General features: G+C 44.1%; 1 protein-coding gene across 9 annotated transcripts in view; it reads left to right on the top strand.

The window, feature by feature from the left end:
- LOC121559112 (neuronal cell adhesion molecule) overlaps positions 1-19,846 on the top strand; it is a 71,056-nt gene that overhangs the window by 33,309 nt on the left and 17,901 nt on the right. For 7 of the 9 annotated variants that reach the window (XM_045208818.1, XM_045208822.1, XM_045208821.1 and 4 more), the window contains exons 3-13: positions 5,915-6,143; positions 6,663-6,680; positions 7,266-7,371; positions 9,335-9,528; positions 10,999-11,121; positions 11,347-11,517; positions 13,930-14,041; positions 14,299-14,483; positions 17,779-17,910; positions 18,317-18,460; positions 18,629-18,740. In XM_045208818.1, coding sequence (XP_045064753.1) covers positions 6,050-6,143; positions 6,663-6,680; positions 7,266-7,371; positions 9,335-9,528; positions 10,999-11,121; positions 11,347-11,517; positions 13,930-14,041; positions 14,299-14,483; positions 17,779-17,910; positions 18,317-18,460; positions 18,629-18,740 — 1,391 coding nt within the window. In that variant the 5' untranslated portion in view covers positions 5,915-6,049. The remainder of the gene's footprint in view (positions 1-5,914; positions 6,144-6,662; positions 6,681-7,265; positions 7,372-9,334; positions 9,529-10,998; positions 11,122-11,346; positions 11,518-13,929; positions 14,042-14,298; positions 14,484-17,778; positions 17,911-18,316; positions 18,461-18,628; positions 18,741-19,846) is intronic. The other 2 variants (XM_045208823.1, XM_045208820.1) reach the window with 1 other exon arrangement.

The following is a 19,846-nucleotide window of genomic DNA, read 5'->3' as shown; positions in this document are numbered from 1 at the left end:
ATCACACCAGATATGTCATGCCTATGAACATTCCAGTATGCTGATGTTTATCACACCAGATATGTCATGCCTATGAACATTCCAGTATGCTGATGTTTATCACACCAGATATGTCATGCCTATGACCATTCCAGTATGCTGATGTTTATCACACCAGATATGTCATGCCTATGTGCATCTCTATGTGAGATATGTGGTCCTCTGTAGCTCAGCTGGTAGAGCACGGCGCTTGTAACGCCAAGGTAGTGGGGTCGAACCCCGGGACCACCCATATACAAAAAAAAAATGTATGCACGCATGACTGTAAGTCGCTTTGGATAAAAGCGTCTGCTAAATGGCATATTATTATTATTATTATAGATATGACATCCTGTGTAAAAGCTATTATTATTCCTACTGTCACAGATACTGTGGTCTGTTTTAGAAATACTGAGAGTGTGTGTGGGGATGTGTTTCACTGTGTCTGAATGCTGAGTGTGTGGAGTTCTCTCCAATCTGTGTGTGCATGTGTGTGTGTGTGTGTGTAGTTATCCCCAGTCTGTGAGATGGGTTTGCTTGTTTGTGAATGCTGAATGTGTGTCTACAGTAGTAATTCAGTGAGATGGTTTTCCATCCAACAGAGCTGAGGCCTGTAACCTGTAACCCTGTAACCTGTAACCCTGCAACCCTGTAACCTGTAACCCTAAAACCCTGTAACCTGTAACCCTGTAAACCTGTAACCTGTAACCTGTAACCCTGTAACCTGTAACCCTGCAACCCTGTAACCTGTAACCCTGCAACCCTATAACCTGTAACCCTGTAAACCTGTAAACCTGTAACCTGTAACCTGTAACCTGTAACCTGTAACCCTGTAAACCTGTAACCCTAAAACCATGTAACCTGTAACCCTGTAAACCTGTAAACCTGTAACCTGTAACCTGTAACCCTGTAAACCTGTAACCCTGCAACCATGTAACCTGTAACCTGTAACCTGTAACCTGTAACCCTGTAACCTGTAACCCTTAAGCCTGTAACCTGTAACCTGTAACCTGTAACCTGTAACCTGTAACCTGTAACGATGTAACCTGTAACCCTTAACCCTGTAACCTGTAATCCTAAAACCCTGTAACCTGTAACCTGTAACGCTGTAACCTGTAACCCTTAACCCTGTAACCTGTAACCCTAAAACCCTGTAACCTGTAACCTGTAACGCTGTAACCTGTAACCCTTAACCCTGTAACCTGTAACCCTGTAACCTGTGTAACCTGTAAACCACTTAACCCTGTAACCTGTAACCTGTAACGCTGTAACCTGTAACCTGTAACCTGTAACGTTGTAACCTGTAACCCTTAACCCTGTAACCTGTAACCCTTAACCCTGTAACCTGTAACCCTAAAACCCTGTAACCTGTAACCCTTAACCCTGTAACCTGTAACCCTTAACCCTGTAACCTGTAACCCTAAAACCCTGTAACCTGTAACCTGTAACGCTGTAACCCTGTAACCCTGTAACCCTGTAACCTGTAACCCTGTAACGCTGTAACCTGTAATCCTGTAACCTGTAACCTGTAACGCTGTAACCTGTAATCCTGTAACGCTGTAACCTGTAACCCTGTAACCTGTAATCCTGTAATCCTGTAACCCTGTAACCTGTAATCCTGTAACCCTTAACCCTGTAACCTGTAATCCTGTAACCCTTAACCCTGTAACCTGTAATCCTGTAACCCTTAACCCTGTAACCTGTAATCCTGTAACCCTTAACCCTGTAACCTGTAATCCTGTAACCCTTAACCCTGTAACCTGTAATCCTGTAACCTGTAACCCTGTAACCTGTAATCCTGTAACCCTTAACCCTGTAACCTGTAATCCTGTAACCCTTAACCCTGTAACCTGTAATCCTGTAACCCTTAACCCTGTAACCTGTAATCCTGTAACCCTTAACCCTGTAACCTGTAATCCTGTAACCCTTAACCCTGTAACCTGTAATCCTGTAACCTGTAACCCTGTAACCTGTAATCCTGTAACCCTTAACCCTGTAACCTGTAATCCTGTAACCCTTAACCCTGTAACCTGTAATCCTGTAACCCTTAACCCTGTAACCTGTAATCCTGTAACCTGTAACCCTGTAACCTGTAATCCTGTAACCCTTAACCCTGTAACCTGTAATCCTGTAACCCTTAACCCTGTAACCTGTAATCCTGTAACCCTTAACCCTGTAACCTGTAATCCTGTAACCCTGTAACCCTGTAACCTGTAATCCTGTAACCCTTAACCCTGTAACCTGTAATCCTGTAACCCTTAACCCTGTAACCTGTAATCCTGTAACCCTTAACCCTGTAACCTGTAATCCTGTAACCCTTAACCCTGTAACCTGTAATCCTGTAACCCTTAACCCTGTAACCTGTAATCCTGTAACCCTTAACCCTGTAACCTGTAATCCTGTAACCCTTAACCCTGTAACCTGTAATCCTGTAACCCTTAACCCTGTAACCTGTAATCCTGTAACCCTTAACCCTGTAACCTGTAATCCTGTAACCCTTAACCCTGTAACCTGTAATCCTGTAACCCTTAACCCTGTAACCTGTAATCCTGTAACCCTTAACCCTGTAACCTGTAACCCTTAACCCTGTAACCTGTAATCCTGTAACCCTTAACCCTGTAACCTGTAACCCTGTAACCCTGTAACCCTGTAACCTGTAACCCTGTAACCCTGTAACCTGTAACCCTGTAACCTGTAACCTGTAACCTGTAACCCTTAACCCTGTAACCTGTAACCCTGTAACCTGTAACCTGTAACCTGTAACCCTTAACCCTGTAACCCTGTAACCTGTAACCCTGTAACCTGTAACCTGTAACCTGTAACCTGTAACCTGTAACCCTTAACCCTGTAACCCTGTAACCCTTAACCCTGTAACCTGTAACCCTGTAACCTGTAACCTGTAACCTGTAACCTGTAACCTGTAACCTGTAACCCTTAACCCTGTAACCCTGTAACCTGTAACCCTGTAACCTGTAACCTGTAACCTGTAACCTGTAATCCTGTAACCCTTAACCCTGTAACCTGTAATCCTGTAACCCTTAACCCTGTAACCTGTAACCCTTAACCCTGTAACCTGTAACCCTAAAACCCTGTAACCTGTAACCCTGTAACCTGTAACCTGTAACCTGTAACCCTCCCAGGAGCTGGAGCTGGCTGAGTAGCTGAAAGGTTCACCTTGAGACTGGTGCTTAAGAGGCCCTGTGTGTGTGTGTGTGTGTGTGTGTGTGTGTGTGTTTTGTGTGTGTGTGTGTGTGTGTGTGTGTGTGTGTGTGTGTGTGTGTGGTCATGAATAGTATTTCAATGGAGTACAGGCTTAACTGAATGACAGAGACAGAATACAATATGGGATTTTATTGAATAGTTTGGGGTAGGCCTCGTCTCTGAGGAATGCTCAGGTGCTGATGACAGGTTTCCCTATGCTGGGCAGCTGGCATGGAAACCCCTCCAGCTGGGAGATCGGGGCTTCAGGTTATTATGCTGGTGGTGGTGGGGAGGTGGAAGGTCATTGGAAGACTGTTAAAGCAAAACATCAGGTGAGAAACAAGGGGTGAGTTGTCATAAATGCTCCCCTAGATTTTTGCCCATTGGTTGACCAAAAGGGAAGTGATATTGCACGAGTGATCCCATAGGTTAATCAGCAAGCGTAGTGGAATTGCCTTAGTGTGCCATGCTCATTGGCTGAAGTTAATAGGTGAATGACATTCCACACACTTGCTAATGGTAAAGAAGAGGAGAGACGTGACGCTATCCTGATGAGGTAACATTATTAACACTCCCATACCAATACCTGCTTTGCTGATGGGGTAACATGGACACTCCCATACCAATACCGTCTATATGCGTTGAGGTAACGTTATAATTATTACCATATAAATATCTGCTATGATGGTGAGTTATCATTATAACCACTACTATATAAATACCTGTTATGATGGTGAGGTATCATTAAAACCACTACTATAAAATATCTGCTATGATGGTGAGTTATCATTATAACCACTACTATATAAATACCTGCTATGATGGTGAGGTATCATTAAAACCACTACTATATAAATACCTGCTATGATGGTGAGGTATCATTAAAACCACTACTATAAAATACCAGATTAATGAGGTGACGATCATTCAGACCAGCCTTACTGATTGAACTTTCATAACTATATATCTCCATGCCCCTGAGCTCTGAGTCCGTTTACCTGACAGGGCAGGATGCTCTCCTCTCCTCTCCTCTCCTCTCCTCTCCTCTCCTCTCCTCTCCTCTCCTCTCCTCTCCTCTCCAGCCAACCAGGCTTTGTTATCTGAATAGAGAATACCATCTCCCTGTTGCTACACTATTCTTCCTCAACAGCTCAGCCTTGAACAGGTCCCACTGTCCACTGTTAATAATGCCAATGTGAATGAGACCATTCTCTTCTGCTTATTCTATGTGAATTATAAACTACATGGGCCACTGTATTCCTACATTGCTATAGGTAGCCTGTTGATACTAGTTAATATTAGCCATTAGAATGAATGGATGACAGTGAATGTAGCCTGATAAGTGTTCCCTGCCTATTCCCTGTGGTGCAGTTTATTAGAGACTATTAATGAAACAAACAAAGGGGTGTTTCTAGTCGCTGTTTATTTCAATTCAGTGTCTTTTAACCTTTTTTGTTGTTGACAACAGAAGTGCGTCCATGTTGCCGTCCATTCATGTGTAAAAGTATCCATGTGGCTGACAGGCTGACAGTGCTGCGATCTAGCCTACTGCGACTGTTCTGTGATCGTCACGGCTAAGCAATCAATCAATCAAATGTATTTATAAAGCCTTTTTTTTACATCAGCAGTTGTCACAAAGTGCTTATACAGAAACCCAGCCTAAAACCCCAAAGAGCAAGCAATGCAGATGTAGAAGCACGGTGGCTAGGAAATACTCCCTAGAAAGGCAGGAACCTAGGAGGAAACCTAGAGAGGAACCAGGCTATGAGTGGTGGCCAGTCCTCTTCTGGCTGTGCCAGGTGAAGATTACAACAGTACATGGCCATTAAGGCCAGATCGTTCTTCAAGATGTTCAAACGTTCATAGATGACCAGCAGGGTCAAATAATAATCACAGTGGTTGTAGAGGGTGCAACAGGTCAGCACCTCAGGAGTAAATGTCAGTTGGCTTTTCATAGCCGAGCATTCATAGGTCGAGACAGCAGCTGCGATAGAGAGGGAGAGAGAGAGGGAGGGAGGGAGAGAGGGAAAGGGAGAGAGAGGGTTGAAAACAGCAGGTCCGGGACAAGGTACCACATCTGGTGAACAGCGCACTCCTGTGGCCTGTGGTTACAGCCAAACACACTACAACCAGTCCAGTTCCATCCCTTACTGGAGCACACAGGCCTGCTGTACACTGTAGTGGTCATAGGTTGTCTTTGGCAGCTTAGTAAGGCTGGTCTTGGCGGTTTTCTGTTTTGTGGTTGTTTGAAGTTCTCTGTTGAATTGATGGGTTAAGAGAATCTAATGGTGTACATCGATTTCACTTTGCATTAATGTAATATCTTAAGTTGTCCTTGTCTATAACTGTTCTATACTTTCTCATGTATTTGTACGTTTTATGTGGACCCCAGGAAGAGTAGCTGCTGCATGTGCAGTGTCTAATGGAGATCCTAATGAACTAAACTAAACAGTACTTCATCTCTCTCTCCCCCTCTCTCTCTCTCTCTCTCTCTCTCTCTCTCTCTCTCTCTCTCTCTCTCTCTCTCTCTCTCTCTCTCTCTCTCTCTCTCTCTCTCTCTCTCTCTCTCTCTCTCTCTCTCTCGCTCTCTCTCTCTCTCTCTCGCTCTCTCTCCCCTCTCTCTCGTCTCTCTCCCCCTCTCTCTCTCTCTCTCTCTCTCTCTCTCTCTCTCTCTCTCTCTCTCTCTCTCTCTCAGCTGACTGGCTGGTGTGGTGGATGCCCTGCTTGTCCCTCACATAGTCCTGATTGTGGAGAGCTCTGACCAGGGGGAGGCCTTTAAACGTAACACGCCGGACCAGGGGGGAGGCCTTTTAACCTGACACGCCGGACCATGGACAGGAAGAGGAAATGGGTGCTGAGCAGCGGTGCTTTGCTGGTGATATTCCTTGGTCACATGACCACAGCCTTAGAAGTGCCTCTTGACCGTAAGTACTGTAGGATATGGTGACTGTAGATCAGAATGTTCAGATTGTTCAGAGAATTTAAGATGGTGACTCCCGCAATATTGAATGGGTACTGTATTTTTTTGTTACTGGAATTGTTTGTTTTCAGATTTCATGACATTACTGGTTACAAGTTAGTATGTACAGGGTTCGGAAGCATTCAGTCAATTAACCATAGATACAGTAGCTTCCTTCCAGTGACCTGCATCTCAACAACACTGCATGGTGACATGATATGCATGTTGGGACAGATCTCAGATGATGATAAAGTTCAACCACAGTGAAGAGGAATCCTCTATTATTGTCTTGCCATATTGGATGCATCCCAAATGGCACCCTATTCCCTTTATAGACCCTGGTCAAAAGTAGTGCACTATATAGGGAATAGGGTGCCACTTGGGACTTGACCATTACCCACATTACCTTTATCTGCCTGTTGACTAATACTTAGCTTTCCTCACCTTCCTCACCATTTTATGACCATTCATGGGGGACAAAAAGCTAAGGTTCTGGAAGGATGTAAGTTATCAGTCCATGACTCTGTCTCTGCCGTGAGATGTAATGTGGAGTGATGGAGTGTGGAGATCTTACTGTCGTGTGGATTGGAGTGACGTCGCTAAATTTGCATGTAGCTATTTGGCCCCCTGTGTTTACAAACAAGCTTTTTATAGAGTTTTTTTTAATTTCATGTTTGTCATTCATGTTTGAACCCTTTAATTGAATGGTAATACAATGATCGTCCATAAGTATAATAAGATGCAATGGTGATTTACATGTAGCATTGTTGTCTAGTTGTCTAGTAGTCCACTAGACAATGTGCTGTGGTTGATAGTTACAGGAAGTGTTTGCTGCATCTTGTCCTGCTGAGTGCATGCTGCTTACTTTTCCTTCCATTTGATTTAATGCTGGCTAATGTGTTGCGTCTGCTTCTCTCTCTGAGTGAGTGTGTGTGTGTGTCTCTCTCTCTCACTATGTCTGTGTGTTTGTGTGTGTGTGTGTGTGTGTATGTGTGTGTGTCTGTGTCGCTGTGTGTGTGTGCACATTGTGGAGTGAGGTGTGTGTAGATTTGCCTCTGTTTAACCCTCTCGTTACCCCTCCCTCCAGTACCACAGCCCCCCACTATAACCCACCAATCCCCTAAGGATTTCATCATCGACCCTCGGGAGAACATCCTCATCTACTGTGAGGCCAAAGGGAAGCCGCATCCCAGGTGAGTGGAATGCTGTGTGAATAAATCACATTGAAGACCATTACCATAGAGACCCATCGTCCATCGCGTTAGTAACACTTAACTGCAACACCTGACTGAGCCTAACTGCCTACAGTTAAGTAGAAACTCCCTCTTGAGAGTCTCTACGCTCTTAGAAATAAAAGCTGCTATCTGGAGCCAAAAAGGGTTATTCGGCTGTTCCCATAGGAGTGGAGGGTTCTAAACCATTAGATACACCACCTTCAGTACTGACTCTCAAGTGGAGGGTTCTAAACCATTAGATACACCACCTTCAGGACTGACTCTCAAGTGGAGGGTTCTAAACCATTAGATACACCACCTTCAGTACTGACTCTCAAGTGGAGGGTTCTAAACCATTAGATACACCACCTTCAGGACTGACTCTCAAGTGGAGGGTTCTAAACCATTAGATACACCACCTTCAGTACTGACTCTCAAGTGGAGGGTTCTAAACCATTAGATACACCACCTTCAGGACTGACTCTCAAGTGGAGGGTTCTAAACCATTAGATACACCACCTTCAGGACTGACTCTCAAGTGGAGGGTTCTAAACCATTAGATACACCACCTTCAGTACTGACTCTCAAGTGGAGGGTTCTAAACCATTAGATACACCACCTTCAGGACTGACTCTCAAGTGGAGGGTTCTAAACCATTAGATACACCACCTTCAGGACTGACTCTCAAGTGGAGGGTTCTAAACCATTAGATACACCACCTTCAGTACTGCTCTCAAGAGGAGGGTTCTAAACCATTAGACACACCACCTTCAGTACTGCTCTCAAGAGGAGGGTTCTAAATCATTAGATACACCACTTTCAGTATTGACTCTCAAGAGGAGGTTTCTAAACCATTAGATACACCACCTTCAGGACTGACTCTCAAGAGGAGGGTTCTAAATCATTAGATACACCACCTTCAGTACTGACTCTCAAGTTGAGGGTTCTAAACCATTAGATACACCACTTTCAGTATTGACTCTCAAGAGGAGGTTTCTAAACCATTAGATACACCACCTTCAGGACTGACTCTCAAGTGGAGGGTTCTAAACCATTAGATACACCACCTTCAGTACTGACTCTCAAGAAGAGGGTTCTAAACCATTAGATACACCACCTTCAGTACTGACTCTCAAGAGGAGGGTTCTAAACCATTAGATACACCACTTTCAGTACTGACTCTCAAGAGGAGGGTTCTAAATCATTAGATACACCACTTTCAGTATTGACTCTCAAGAGGAGGTTTCTAAAACATTAGATACACCACTTTCAGTACTGACTCTCAAGAGGAGGGTTCTAAACCATTAGATACACCACCTTCAGGACTGACTCTCAAGTTGAGGGTTCTAAACCATTAGATACACCACCTTCAGGACTGACTCTCAAGTGGAGGGTTCTAAACCATTAGATACACCACCTTCAGGACTGACTCTCAAGTGGAGGGTTCTAAACCATTAGATACACCACCTTCAGTACTGCTCTCAAGTGGAGGGTTCTAAACCATTAGATACACCACCTTCAGGACTGACTCTCAAGTGGAGGGTTCTAAACCATTAGATACACCACCTTCAGTACTGACTCTCAAGTGGAGGGTTCTAAACCATTAGATACACCACCTTCAGGACTGACTCTCAAGTGGAGGGTTCTAAACCATTAGATACACCACCTTCAGGACTGACTCTCAAGTGGAGGGTTCTAAACCATTAGATACACCACCTTCAGGACTGACTCTCAAGTGGAGGGTTCTAAACCATTAGATACACCACCTTCAGGACTGCTCTCAAGTGGAGGGTTCTAAATGAGTCACATGAATCCCAATGACTAGTTATCAATATTCAGCCCTATTCCATGAACTGGATACATGTCTAACCTCAATTAGATTTTCTACTGTACTCTACTCTACTCTACCGTACTCTACTTTAACCCCTTATGTTTCATCCAGCTTTTCCTGGACACGGAATGGGACGCATTTTGACGTGGAGAAGGACTCTAAGGTGTTGATGAAGCCGAGCTCAGGGACGCTGGTCATAGACATCAGTGGGGAGAAGGCTGAGGCCTACGAGGGGGTCTACCAGTGTACCGCACGCAACGAGCGCGGGACCGCTGTTTCCAACAACATCATCATCAGACAGTCCAGTAAGGACTGTTACTTCCAACTGTCACTGAGCCTGTCTTTACCCTGAACCTGTCTTTACCCTGAACCTGTCTTTACCCTGAGCCTGTCTTTACCCTGAGCCTGTCTTTACCCTGAGCCTGTTGTTACCCTGTGCCTGTCTTTACCCTGAGCATGTCTTTACCCTGAGCCTATCTTTACCCTGAGCATGTCTTTACCCTGAGCCTGTCTTTACCCTGAGCCTGTCTTTAACCTGAGCCTCTTTACCCTGAGCCTGTCTTTACCCTGAGCCTGTCTATACCCTGAGCCTGTTATTACCCTGAGCCTGTTGTTACCCTGAGCCTGTCTATACCCTGAGCCTGTTATTACCCTGAGCCTGTTGTTATCCTGAGCCTATCTTTATTCCGAGCCTATCTTTAACCTGAGCCTGTTATTACCCTGAGCCTGTCTTTAACTTGAGCCTGTCTTTAACCTGAGCCTATCTTCAACCTGAGCCTGTCTTTACCCTGAGCCTGTCTTTAACCTGAGCCTGTCTTCAACCTGAGCCTATCTTCAACCTGAGCCTATCTTCAACCTGAGCCTGTCTTTACCCTGAGCCTGTCTTTAACCTGAGCCTGTATTTAACCTGAGCCAACTATAGTACAACTATTTTACCCTGTGATTCCAGTCATAACAAACACTTCTTCACTTTGTAAACTCTCCCTGAAGGGATGATGAATCTGTATTGAACAAGTATTATAATCAGCAGATCTTTACAGATTAGAGTTAACCATTCTGATATTTTAAAGACATAACTCCCTGCATTACATTTTAAACAGGGCCCCTCCCTCCCTGCAGTACATTTTAAACAGGGCCCCTCCCTCCCTGCAGTACATTTTAAACAGGGCCCCTCCCTCCCTGCAGTACATTTTAAACAGGGCCCCTCCCTCCCTGCAGTACATTTTAAACAGGGCCCCTACCTCCCTGCAGTACATTTTAAACATGGCCCCTACCTCCCTGCAGTACATTTTAAACAGGGCCCCTCCCTCCCTGCAGTACATTTTAAACAGGGCCCCTCCCTCCCTGCAATACATTTTAAACAGGGCCCCTACCTCCCTGCAGTACATTTTAAACATGGCCCCTACCTCCCTGCGGTACATTTTAAACAGGGCCCCTCCCTCCCTGCAATACATTTTAAACAGGACCCCTCCCTCCCTGGAGTACATTTTAAACAGGGTCCCTCCCTCCCCACAGTACATTTTAAACAGGGCCCCTCCCTCCCTGTAGTACATTTTAAACAGGGTCCCTCCCTCCCCACAGTACATTTTAAACAGGGCCCCTCCCTCCCTGTAGTACATTTTAAACAGGGCCCCTCCCTCCCTGCAGTACATGTTAAACAGGGCCCCTCCCTCCCTGCAGTACATTTTAAACAGGGCCCCTCCCTCCCTGCAGTACATTTTAAACAGGGCCCCTACCTCACGGCTGTCTGTATGATGTGTGTTTGTGTGACACAGGGTCCCCCTTGTGGTCGAAGGAGAGGAACGAGGCAATCATGGTGCAGGTGGGGGTGTCTCTGGTCCTGCGGTGCCGACCCCCTGCAGGCCTGCCTCCTCCCATCATCTTCTGGATGGACAACAGTAAGTCTTCATGGGGTTTCATACGTTTATATATCACTGTTGTTTGTTGATTACATCAAGACAGTATGCTGTAAAGCCCAATTTTAGAAGTCTTATTGTCGGACTGTGCAATACAATGTGTTTAGAGTTTATATAGAGGTTGTTTTTGGTTGTCAGCAAGCATAAATATTTAGTGTAATTGTATACAACCACCATGTGTAACATATTCATGTTTCCCCCCTCCAGACTTCCAGCGCCTACCTCAGAACACACGTGTGTCCCAGGCGTTAAACGGGGACCTGTACTTCTCTAACGTCCTATTGGATGACACCAGGAACGACTACATCTGTTATGCCCGCTTCCCCCACACACAGACCATTCAGCAGAAACAACCCATCACTGTCAAAGTCCTGGACAGTAAGTGTCCATCCCACTCAGCACAGAGACTTTTAACCAGTCTCAGTGGGTTCCTAACCCTTAGATGTTTGCTGATCTGTAAGTTGGAAGCAATAAGGTGGAAGCTCCACCATTACACTGCTTGTACCTATCAATACCCTTCAGATCAGCAAACAAGGGTTAGGGCCAAGGCAAAGGGAGCAAATTTGGGCAAGACGGTCTATGTCCTGGGCTGTCCCTGGGTTGTCTGGTTCTATCTGTGGTCTTAGTGGAAACCATGACATTAATTGTCATTGTATGTTTACATGTTTCTGTGCATCTCCACATTACCTTGTTTTGCAATATTTTAATATTGTGATAATTTTCTAGAGTATTTTGTAATACTCACATCATTTGAATGTGTGATGCATTTTTTTTAACTGTCCTTTCATGTTGCTGTTGTTCGATGATCTCCCTTTCTCTGAACTGAATCTCCCCCATGGTTGTTCCCCTGTAGATGTCTAAGTAGTACTGCATGCTTCTGATACTTCTGATTGATTTTTACAGTGGATGCAATCAATGAAACTGTGGCAGCTATGTACAATTATACGAACGATTTATTTGTTGGTGAGTGCTGGTTTACCCCCTTACCCCAAAGTGAACCCAGCCCCATCCCAACTCCTCCTTTCAGTCTAACCTCACCTGAAATATACCTGACCCACCTGACTCCAACACCTGTAGTATAACCCTACCTGGAATATACCTGACCCACCTGACTCCAACACCTGTTGTATAACCTACCTGGAATATACCTGACCCACCTGACTCCAACACCTGTTGTATAACCTACCTGGAATATACCTGACCCACCTGACTCCAACACCTGTTGTATAACCTACCTGGAATATACCTGACCCACCTGACTCCAACACCTGTTGTATAACCTACCTGGAATATACCTGACCCACCTGACTCCAACACCTGTTGTATAACCTACCTGGAATATACCTGACCCACCTGACTCCAACACCTGTTGTATAACCTACCTGGAATATACCTGACCCACCTGACTCCAGCAACCTGTTGCATAACCTACCTGGAATATACCTGACCCACCTGACTCCAGCAACCTGTTGTATAACCTACCTGGAATATACCTGACCTGATAATCTACTCCCAACCTCCTCCTGTGTGACTAAATTAACATTTATAACATAATATGACAAAATAACATCAAACAATGTTAATTAAATTCCATAACTAAACCCTCTCCCTTTACCCTGTACAGTGTTAGCTTAGCATACCTTCTCACTTTGAAAAGCAAATGTCTAAATGAAAGGTGGATTAATTGATAGAAAACCAATCAGGAAAAAGCATCCAATCAAATCCCTTTTCTTTACTGTAATGGATGATCCTTTCTTTGGCTGGATATTCCTTCCAAAGCAATGGGCATTCATCTACTAATGTTAACCATAGGCTGAGCATTAACTTAGCATTATTCATAGTAAAAGGTGTGCTCCTCCTAGTTTCAATTCAACACATAACCCAATAGTTAGATGATGAAATCCAATGTGAAGCAAACAGCATATAGGACTAGTATGATGAAACTCTTGCCTGACCCATAGGCAGTATTTTCTCTCTCTTCTAGATCTTTCCATGTTCTTTTAATGTAAGTCTCTGACCCTGAAAAAGGCATGCATGGAAAGATCATTAAACTCAATCTGTGTTCTGTCCATCAAATCAGCGGTTCACATCAATGTGTTGTATACAGCATATTCCCCCCAGCTCTACTCACTCAATCTAGTCTAATTATAAATTTACCCGGAAGATATTTTCCAAGACCTTTCAGTAAGGGATTGCTTATGGCTGAAAATGTCAGAATCATAGCAACCGTAGCTAGCTTATGGCTAAAATCTGTCATATGATTATATCGAGGAAGGATACTAAGGGTGATATGGTGGAAGGAAGCTCTAGGGGCAGTGAGAGATCCCTTGGTTGTCATGGCAACGGATTGACGAAGGACGGCCTGTCTCTCCAGGTGTTCTGTGTTTACTTTAGACCAGTGCCCATACTGTATATAGTGCACTATGCTGAATAGGGTGCTGTTTGGGAAGCAGCCTCTGATAGGGCCAACGTAGGGCCTGCCTGGCTACAGTTAAGTCATTATATATCCACTATCACAGTCCATAACAGCACGTGATATTACTACTATCCTTTAATAGTCTATATGTCGCTGGTGCTGGACTACTGGCTCTACGAACTGAACGCTCACAGCTAGCTACAGACAGTTATACCCTTTCCAATCCAGCAACTATGGTGGATATGTACCCACTACCCAGGTCAGGGAAGTACTACTCAGCTTGTCTCAGCTCGGCTTGGCTCAGTAGTGTGAACAGGGTATAAGAAACGTGTGGTTCTGGTGCTGAGATGGTTGTTTCCTGTCCTGTTCTCCAGACAGTCCATCGGGGGAGCGGCGACCCACCTTCATGGCTCCTCTTGGGAAGAGCAGCACCCAGATGGCCCTGAGAGGAGGGGTTCTGGAGCTGGAGTGTATCGCTGAAGGACTGTAAGTACACCCACAACACTGCTTGAACAACACTGCTGTGCACAAGGTTTTTACTTCTGTTTTTGCACAAGGGCAGGTTGGTTTGTTTAATCTTTGTATCTGACTGTTTCTGCATTCAGCAATACTACTTGTTTGGTATTGCAAAACCAGGCTGGTTACCTAGACAACAGTTGACTAGCTGTCTGTCTGTTCTTTTTGGGAGAGGACAATACACAGATATTGGTGAATGATTTCTTTTTTGTTGTTGTTTTTGCTAGCCCGACTCCGGAGGTGTCCTGGTATAAGGAGAGTGGCGACCTTCCTAGCAGCCGGATGTCCTTCCACAACTTCCAGAAGACGTTGAAGATCGCAGACGTGATGGAGGCGGACGCTGGGGACTACCGCTGCACCGCCAAGAACAGCCTAGGCTCCGCCCACCACATCATCAAAGTCAACGTCAAAGGTCTGTGACACAACGCAGAGTTAGGACTAGATGAAATATGTGGAGAAATGTTCCTGACACTAGTACCTTTACAGTGTTACCATAACAGAAATGTTCCTGACACTGGTACCTTTACAGTGTTACCATAACAGAAATGTTCCTGACACTGGTACCTTTACAGTGTTACCATAACAGAAATGTTCCTGACACTGGTACCTTTACAGTGTTACCGTAACAGAAATGTTCCTGACACTGGTACCTTTACAGTGTTACCGTAACAGAAATGTTCCTGACACTGGTACCTTTACAGTGTTACCATAACAGAAATGTTCCTGACACTGGTACCTTTACAGTGTTACCGTAACATAAATGTTCCTGACACTGGTACCTTTACAGTGTTACCATAACAGAAATGTTCCTGACACTGGTACCTTTACAGTGTTACCGTAACAGAAATGTTCCTGACACTGGTACCTTTACAGTGTTACCATAACATAAATGTTCCTGACACTGGTACCTTTACAGTGTTACCGTAACAGAAATGTTCCTGACACTGGTACCTGTACAGTGTTACCGTAACAGAAATGTTCCTGACACTGGTACCTTTACAGTGTTACCGTAACATAAATGTTCCTGACACTGGTACCTTTACAGTGTTACCATAACAGAAATGTTCCTGACACTAGTACCTTTACAGTGTTACCATAACAGAAATGTTCCTGACACTGGTACCTTTACAGTGTTACCATAAAAGAAATGTTCCCAACACTAGTACCTTTACAGTGTTACCGTAACAGAAATGTTCCTGACACTGGTACCTTTACAGTGTTACCATAACAGAAATGTTCCTGACACTGGTACCTTTACAGTGTTACCATAACAGAAATGTTCCTGACACTGGTACCTTTACAGTGTTACCGTAACAGAAATGTTCCTGACACTAGTACCTTTACAGTGTTACCATAACAGAAATGTTCCTAACACTAGTACCTTTACAGTGTTACCATAACAGAAATGTTCCTGACACTAGTACCTTTACAGTGTTACCATAACAGAAATGTTCCTGACACTAGTACCTTTACAGTGTTACCATAACAGAAATGTTCCTGACACTAGTACCTTTACAGTGTTACCATAACAGAAATGTTCCTAACACTAGTACCTTTACAGTGTTACCATAACAGAAATGTTCCTGACACTGGTACCTTTACAGTGTTACCGTAACAGAAATGTTCCTGACACTAGTACCTTTACAGTGTTACCATAACAGAAATGTTCCTGACACTAGTACCTTTACAGTGTTACCGTAACAGAAATGTTCCTGACACTGGTACCTTTACAGTGTTACTGTAACAGAAATGTTCCTGACACTGGTACCTTTACAGTGTTACCGTAACAGAAATGTTCCTAACACTAGTACCTTTACAGTGTTACCGTAACATAAATGTTCCTGACACTGGTACCTTTACAGTGTTACCGTAACAGAAATGTTCCTAACACTAGTACCTTTACAGTGTTACCGTAACAGAAATGTTCCTAACACTAGTACCTTTACAGTGTTACCATAACATAAATGTTCCTGACACTAGTACCTTTACAGTGTTACCGTAACAGAAATGTTCCTAACACTAATACCTTTACAGTGTTACCGTAACAGAAATGTTCCTGACACTGGTACCTTTACAGTGTTACTGTAACAGAAATGTTCCTGACACTGGTACCTTTACAGTGTTACCGTAACAGAAATGTTCCTGACACTAGTACCTTTACAGTGTTACCATAACAGAAATGTTCCTGACACTGGTACCTTTACAGTGTTACCGTAACAGAAATGTTCCTGACACTAGTACCTTTACAGTGTTACCATAACAGAAATGTTCCTGACACTGGTACCTTTACAGTGTTACTGTAACATAAATGTTCCCAACACTGGTACCTTTACAGTGTTACCGTAACAGAAATGTTCCTGACACTAGTACCTTTACAGTGTTACCGTAACAGAAATGTTCCTGACACTAGTACCTTTACAGTGTTACCATAACAGAAATGTTCCTGACACTAGTACCTTTACAGTGTTACTGTAACAGAAATGTTCCTAACACTAGTACCTTTACAGTGTTACCATAACAGAAATGTTCCCAACACTAGTACCTTTACAGTGTTACCATAACAGAAATGTTCCTAACACTAGTACCTTTACAGTGTTACCATAACAGAAATGTTCCTAACACTAGTACCTTTACAGTGTTACCATAACAGAAATGTTCCTGACACTGGTAACTTTACAGTGTTACCATAACAGAAATGTTCCTAACACTAGTACCTTTACAGTGTTACCATAACAGAAATGTTCCTGACACTGGTACCTTTACAGTGTTACTGTAACAGAGATGTTCCCAACACTGGTACCTTTACAGTGTTACTGTAACAGAAATGTTCCTGACACTGGTACCTTTACAGTGTTACAGTAACAGAAATGTTCCTGACACTAGTACCTTTACAGTGTTACCATAACAGAAATGTTCCTGACACTGGTACCTTTACAGTGTTACCGTAACAGAAATGTTCCTGACACTAGTACCTTTACAGTGTTACCATAACAGAAATGTTCCTGACACTGGTACCTTTACAGTGTTACCATAACAGAAATGTTCCTAACACTAGTACCTTTACAGTGTTACCATAACAGAAATGTTCCTGACACTGGTACCTTTACAGTGTTACTGTAACAGAAATGTTCCCAACACTGGTACCTTTACAGTGTTACCGTAACAGAAATGTTCCTGACACTAGTACCTTTACAGTGTTACCGTAACAGAAATGTTCCTGACACTAGTACCTTTACAGTGTTACCATAACAGAAATGTTCCTGACACTAGTACCTTTACAGTGTTACTGTAACAGAAATGTTCCTAACACTAGTACCTTTACAGTGTTACCATAACAGAAATGTTTCCAACACTGGTACCTTTACAGTGTTACCATAACAGAAATGTTCCTAACACTAGTACCTTTACAGTGTTACCATAACAGAAATGTTCCTGACACTGGTACCTTTACAGTGTTACCGTAACAGAAATGTTCCTGACACTAGTACCTTTACAGTGTTACCGTAACGTTCATAAACCATAGCTATTGATGTTCTTCGGCAGTGTTTGGTTGGATTTGAAAAGGTGTATTCTACAAGAAGGCCTATTTTGGATTTCAAGCCATTTCTGGTTGCTTAGGGAATTTCTGGCATGCAGATTAGGTCTGTCCCTCTCTCTCTCTCTTTCTCTGACTAACTTCCACCCCCCCCACCACCCCTCCCCCTCAGCGGCTCCGTTCTGGATCAGTGCCCCCAGGAACCTGATACTGGCCCCCATGGAGACGGGCATCCTCACCTGCAGGGTCAATGGAGACCCCAAGCCCAAAATCACATGGTCCGTCAACGGAGTCCCCATCGAAAGTGAGTCTAGTCCACTTCCACCCCAGCCTGCGGCTCAATGGAACGAATCCTAACTGGAGAAATGCACACTAAAGCTTACATTTACATTTGAGTAATTTAGCAAACACTCTTATCCAGAGCGATTTACAGTCAGTGTGTTTCACAGTAGGTAGAACAGCAACAGAGCTCAGATACTTTTGCAGAAATCATTCATTGATGTCAATGAGAGATTTGCACGAAACATGGTGATGCACGCAAGTAGAGTATCCTATCTCAAGTTAGGATTCGTCCCCTATGTGACCAGAGCACACATCTATACGGTTTCATCTCTCTGTTGAGTATGAACATCCAGATGTGCAGGAGGAAGAGTGAACAGAGGATTGAATGTGTGACATACTTGTATATCCAGCCTGTGATCCCTTGATAGACTCTCCGAAGGACGTGAGTCGGAAGGTGGAGGACGACACAGTGATTCTGAGCGACGTCCAGACCGGCTCCAGCGCTGTCTACCAGTGCAACGCCTCCAATGAGTTTGGCTACCTGCTGGCTAATGCTTTTGTCAATGTGCTTGGTGAGTTACTGGAAACACAACCATTGAGTCTGCCTTTTAGAATCAGGATATTGAGTCAATAAACAAAAAACAACTCTGAACTCTTGAGCATTTTGTGTTCGCTGCGTCATTCTCATGTCAAGGTATGGTATAGTAATCATTATCAATATTATTTGTTTCTGTTTTCAGCCGAAGCACCAAGGGTGCTGACTCCCCCCAACAATGTGTACCAGGTCATCACCAACAATCCTGCTTTACTGGACTGTGCCTCGTTCGGCTCACCCATACCAACCATCACATGGTTAGTCCATCAGACTCTAAGTATCGCAAGCCAGTCAGCCAGAGTCTAGTCTCATAAGCCAGTTAGCCAGAGTCTAGTCTCACAAGCCAGTTAGCCAGAGTCTAGTCCCACAAGCCAGTCAGCCAGAGTCTAGTCTCACAAGCCAGTCAGCCAGAGTCTAGTCTCATAAGCCAGTCAGCCAGAGTCTAGTCTCACAAGCCAGTCAGCCAGAGTCTAGTCTCACAAGCCAGTCAGCCAGAGTCTAGTCTCACAAGCCAGTCAGCCAGAGTCTAGTCTCATAAGCCAGTTAGCCAGAGTCTAGTCTCACAAGCCAGTTAGCCAGAGTCTAGTCTCACAAGCCAGTCAGCCAGAGTCTAGTCTCACAAGCCAGTCAGCCAGAGTCTAGTCTCATAAGCCAGTCAGCCAGAGTCTCGCAAGCCAGTCAGCCAGACTCTAAGTCTCCCATCTTGTTTATAAAGTAGGTACAGTACATATCCAGTGGTTGCCCAGTAGCTTTTTCATGCTCTCAAAAACCTTTCTCACAAGAGACACCACGTAGGGATGTTGTAAAGGGCACTCTGTTAACACCACTCTGTTAACACCACTGCACTTCCTAATGGAGATCACTGAGGCTAGTGTGATCGTGAACAGAGGGCTGCTAATGAATATGACACAGTGTCCAGTAAAGTCCTACAGTCACAAACTGTTCTACATTATCTTCTCATAAGGAACTGAGCTGATGAAGTCTCACAGGGTCCTAGTGTTCTAGTGTGTTTCCTCTGATGAAGTCTCATAGGGTCCTAGTGTTCTATTGTGTTTCCTCTGATGAAGTCTCACAGGGTCCTAGTGTTCTAGTGTGTTTCCTCTGATGAAGTCTCATAGGGTCCTAGTGTTCTAGTGTGTTTCCTCTGATGAAGTCTCACAGGGTCCTAGTGTTCTAGTGTGTTTCCTCTGATGAAGTCTCATAGGGTCCTAGTGTTCTAGTGTGTTTCCTCTGATGAAGTCTCACAGGGTCCTAGTGTTCTAGTGTGTTTCCTCTGATGAAGTCTCACAGGGTCCTAGTGTTCTAGTGTGTTTCCTCTGATGAAGTCTCACAGGGTCCTAGTGTTCTAGTGTGTTTCCTCTGA

The sequence above is a fragment of the Coregonus clupeaformis genome, chromosome 28 (assembly GCF_020615455.1).
Source record: "Coregonus clupeaformis isolate EN_2021a chromosome 28, ASM2061545v1, whole genome shotgun sequence".
Lineage (NCBI taxonomy): Eukaryota > Metazoa > Chordata > Actinopteri > Salmoniformes > Salmonidae > Coregonus > Coregonus clupeaformis.
Note: the sequence above shows the minus strand (reverse complement) of the source record. Positions and strands in the feature narration are given on the sequence as shown.